This window comes from Lactuca sativa, chromosome 6 (genome assembly GCF_002870075.4).
Source record: "Lactuca sativa cultivar Salinas chromosome 6, Lsat_Salinas_v11, whole genome shotgun sequence".
NCBI classification, from domain to species: domain Eukaryota; kingdom Viridiplantae; phylum Streptophyta; class Magnoliopsida; order Asterales; family Asteraceae; genus Lactuca; species Lactuca sativa.
The window spans coordinates 81,911,397-81,915,968 of NC_056628.2; the positions used below are offsets into that span (position 1 = coordinate 81,911,397).

Genomic DNA, 4,572 nt, shown 5'->3' on the forward strand with positions numbered 1-4,572 from the left:
GTTTTTAATATCCCATTTCTTTCAAAATCAAATCGACCCAAAACCCTAGTTCTTGTTGTTCAAATCAATTTCAATGTTGAACCTCCGACTTCATTGGTTTGAAGAAAAATATATTGGAAACAGTGTATCGGAATCCAGTAGTGGTGGTAATTGGTGAGAACGGTTCATGGAAAAGAACTCAATAATCTTAGATATTACACAAAAATGGCTACATGAAGACCGGAACCATCCTAGTCACCCAGACCCACCATGTTGCCATCGTCTATGTTTCTAGGTAATCATAATCTGGTAAATATATATTGATGCTTTTGATACTGTGGTATTTGGAGATACCATGGGGATTATCGAATATTGGGATCCTGCTACACTTCAGTTCCCTGAAAGTGGGTATGTTTTGTAATTGTGTGAAATTGTGTGAAATTGTGAATACTTTATGATTTTCTTGTTTTGTTTGTTGTTTGGCTTCATATATTGATGTTTCTTGTTTATTGGATTCTTCAGGGTTAATTTCAAGTTGATAAGTGATACTGATTTGTTTGCGATTGTCAAAAGTAAAACTGTTGTTTCTGCTATTGAGGTAATGATTTAAATTCAGTTTGTAGAGAGTAATAGCTATTATAAAATTTATTTTGTTGTAATTAGGATAAAATTTGTAATAAAAGAGTGTGTCACTCATTCACAGAAAGAAGATTTATTTCATGTAGCATCAATTATTTTTTAAATATTTCTGTTTTTTTCTTTTAGGTAAGTCCAGTTGGCAAACAATTTGCAATCACATCACCAGATCGAAGAATACGTATATTTTGGTATAGAACTGGTAAACTAAGACGTGTCTATGATGAATCACTTGAGGTAAGTAAATTTACTCTTTTGCCCTCAGTTTCATGACATTTAAACGTATATATCCTTAACTATTCTGAAGATTTAACCTAACTTTGGTTTGTTTAGAATGCTCAAGATCTTCAAAGAAGCGATGTTCCTTTGTATCGATTAGAAGCTATTGATTTTGGGAGAAGAATGGCAGTTGAAAGAGAAATTGAAAAAACAGAAAATGTCCCACAGCCAAATGCACTATTTGATGAAAGCTCTAATTTCATTATTTATCCATCTCTCCTTGGTATTAAAGTAAGAAATTTTACCTCGTGCCATTTTGTTTTTCTCAAATTCTAAGGTGTATGCAGTAATCCGAAGATTTTATTTTCTAATGTTTTATTCATAAATTGGTGATAGATTGTAAATCTGCACACAAACAAAGTTTCCAGAATATTAGGGAAGGTGGAAAATAATGACAGGTTTTTAAGAATTGCTTTGTATCAAGGTGATCAAAGCAGTAAAAAAGTGCGAAAAATTCCTGCTGCTGCTGTAAATGTGAATGAAAGCAAAGATCCCATGACAGATCCTACTTTGTTATGCTGTGCTTTTAAGAAACACAGAATCTATTTGTTCAGGTATATATATATATATATATATATATATATATATATATATATATATATATATATATATATATATATATATATATTATTTTGTGTAAAAGTAAAATCATATATTTATGATTGTTCATATGTTATAAAAATAAAAATAGCCGAAGAGAACCAGAGGAACGTGATGATGCAACCAAGGGTAGGGATGTCTTTAATGAAAAGCCTCCTCCTGATGAACTTATGGCTGCATCAGATATTGGAAAGTCTGTTACAACATCTCTTCCAGAAAATGTGGTAAGTAGCCTACTTTTTGCTTTTAAAATGATTTATTTGATTTTAATAAATAATAATTAATATCCTTGATGATATATATATTTACCAGATTATGCACACAACATTTCACATATTATTTTTTTGTTTTTTGTATGCCAAGATTCAATTTTTAATATTTTCTTATACCTTGGCAAGATTTATTGACTTTCCAACTCTGTTACAACATAAGGAGTGTTGCCTTTCTAGACTGAATAGACCATCTAAACGAGACTAAATGACCATTAAAAATGCTAAAAATGAAAAAAAATACGAGTTATAAACTAACCTTTGGAACATGGATGAAAACCATCCTTTCTTCTTTGAATCTACTTTCTTATTTGTCTCTGCTTCATCATCATCTGTGTATCATTCCTCTGATTTTTGTTTACTCAACTACATTTATAAAGATCTTGTCATATTTTTTATGTTTTTTTTACGTTTCAGCTCTAGTGGAAGCTCTGTCTGCATTAGTTCTTGCTGTTCTGTTTTTTGGTTCAAAAATTTGGAACTGCAAGAGCGAGCTTTTTGTTCTCACCTATTATGGGTGCATGGACATTGACCACTCCTTTTATTGGAATTTACAACATCATATATCATTACCCTTCTATTTTCAAGGCAATATCTCCACATTATATCTATCAATTCTTCTCAAGGAATGGCCATGAGGGATGGTTGTTGCTTAATGGTATGGTCCTTTGCATAACAGGTAAGAGCTTTCTTCCTTTTTTTTTTTTTTTTTCTTTTTTTAATTTTTTTCTGTTAAATTTCTGGATGGATAAATGATATCTGTCTCTTGAAAGTAATGAATGAACATATAGACTGATTATTTATTGAGTAAATGACCATTTTACCCTTCTACCTAGAAGTGATGCTGAATAAAGGTTAAGTGTTTTTGAATTGAAGTTTTAAATGATAAAAATTACTATTTTTTTGTTGACAAAACTACAAAATTGGTTTTGGTCCCTGAAAGATTTGAAATGACTGTTTTGCCCTTTTAATTTATTTTTTTATGTTTTTTCATATTTGTTTTAATATTTTATTAATTAAAAGTAAAAGGGAAAAATAGTCATTTCAACTTTCTTAGGACCAAAACCATAGGAATTTCTTGATTTTAGAACAAATCAATAAGAGTATGTTACTATTTTTTGCATTCAACTCTCTAAATAAATGATTATTTATTTTTTAGATAGTTTTTTACCTCCTCAAGTTTGGATCATTAATTTGATTGCTAAGTGTGCTCATAAGGGCATAGAAGTTAGCTTATAGTTCTCTTTCTGCTTTTCTACTCTTTTAATCCCAATTTGTCCTAACTATTTCTCTACGCCTGTTCATACTACTTCTTAAGGTATGGGCAATTGCAGATTCTAGACGACAAGGCTTTCTTGGCTTCAAAGAGTTTATTACTACAATGCAGGTAGTTTTTTAGCTTTATCTTCTTTCTCTTCTATCCACCATTTCTGTATACATGACCCTTTTCGGTGTGTGTGGTGATTGTAGTTGATTTCTATGGCACAAGTAGGACACACATTAAGTAGCGACCTCTTAAATTCTGATGGTAAGCTGTGTAACCACATCATCTTTTCTTTACACTTTTAACATGTAAATATGTAATATTTTAACCTTTGATTACCTTTCTTATGTTCATGTTATCTTACAATGCAGTTGATTATGAAAATTTGAAACCACCTGTTATGGATAGTCTGGATGTCTTACTAGCTGTATGTATACCTTTCTCTCACCTCAGCTATATGCATGCCACTATGAGCCTAAAAACTAAATATATTTCTTGAAAGTTAACATGTTTGTTAATGTATGCAGAAGAAAAAGCGTCCAAAAAGTGATCCTTAAACTAACGGTAGTCCTGCAGTTGAAATAGAAAACTCAGATCCTGATGTTATGGGGCCTCAAAAGGTTTATAACATTTATTGTGTTCATTATTTAAAGACATCATTTAAGCTTCATTTATATAAAGAATTAAAGATACATTTGATTATAATCAAGATTAAGGGAGACTTGTAATCATGTTTGGCATTCCTTTCCAGTAAGAAACAGAGTTGTATGATTATTTGTTAGTTTTATAGGAATGTATAACACATGTTAGCAATGTATTATTTTTGTTTAACATTTGAATGATTCTTTGTATGACATTATAATTTGTGCAATTTATTTTATATTATGCAATGGATTGTATTTTTTGTATATGGTATTTTATTTCTATTATAAGAAATTAAATGAAAATTTAATTTAAAAATTAATAAATATATAAATTTTTTTTTTTAAACATTTAAATTTACGATACGCAAAAATGTATGTCATCTTCATTTATGACATGGCCTTTCTTGACAGGGGCTTTCTTGATACGCATTGCGTGTCATTAACACGCGCGTCGTAAGGTTACGACACGCGAATGCGTGTCGTCTTCCTTTATGACAGGGCCTTCCTTGATACGCATTGCGTGTCGTAACCGCGCGTCGTAACCGCGCGTCGTAAATGCGCGTCGTAAATGCGCGTCGTCTCTCTTTATGACAAGGCCTTCCTTGACACGCATTTGCGCGTCGTCTGAGCGTTTTACGACGCGCAATGAGCGTCGTAAAAGGCCTTTTTTCTAGTAGTGTTAATAAAAGTTTTTTGGTTTCAGCTAATGTTCAAGTCATTATTTGTCATCTACACTCGATGGACAACAACCAATTTTTTGACATGGAGGATTTGTTTTTACATGATATCTGAAACAAGGTGTCTCTTAATAGCAATGTAATAATAGGTTAGATAGTTAGGGATTGTATTTTATGCAATTGATTGTATTTTTTTTGTATATGATTATTTGTATGACATTAAA

The 4,572-nt window shown here is 31.1% G+C and overlaps 1 protein-coding gene across 1 annotated transcript; it reads left to right on the top strand.

The window, feature by feature from the left end:
- The first annotated feature begins 334 nt into the window (after positions 1 to 334).
- Positions 335 to 3,584, top strand: LOC128126817 (peptidyl-prolyl cis-trans isomerase CYP71-like). Its single transcript, XM_052764949.1, has 10 exons — positions 335 to 387; positions 502 to 577; positions 745 to 852; positions 949 to 1,125; positions 1,231 to 1,448; positions 1,586 to 1,718; positions 3,082 to 3,150; positions 3,234 to 3,291; positions 3,399 to 3,454; positions 3,555 to 3,584. The coding sequence occupies exons 1-10, from the start codon at positions 335 to 337 to the stop codon at positions 3,582 to 3,584; spliced, it is 978 nt and encodes a 325-aa protein (XP_052620909.1).
- The last annotated feature ends 988 nt before the right edge of the window (positions 3,585 to 4,572 follow it).

Bases quoted from the DNA above. Each gene is read 5' to 3' on its own strand.
- LOC128126817 (XM_052764949.1), top strand. From the start codon at position 335: ATGGGGATTATCGAATATTGGGATCCTGCTACACTTCAGTTCCCTGAA. The intron at 578-744 runs GTAATGATTTAA...TTTTTCTTTTAG, and splicing joins CTGTTGTTTCTGCTATTGAG to GTAAGTCCAGTTGGCAAACA. The intron at 1,719-3,081 runs GTAAGTAGCCTA...CTACTTCTTAAG, and splicing joins CATCTCTTCCAGAAAATGTG to GTATGGGCAATTGCAGATTC.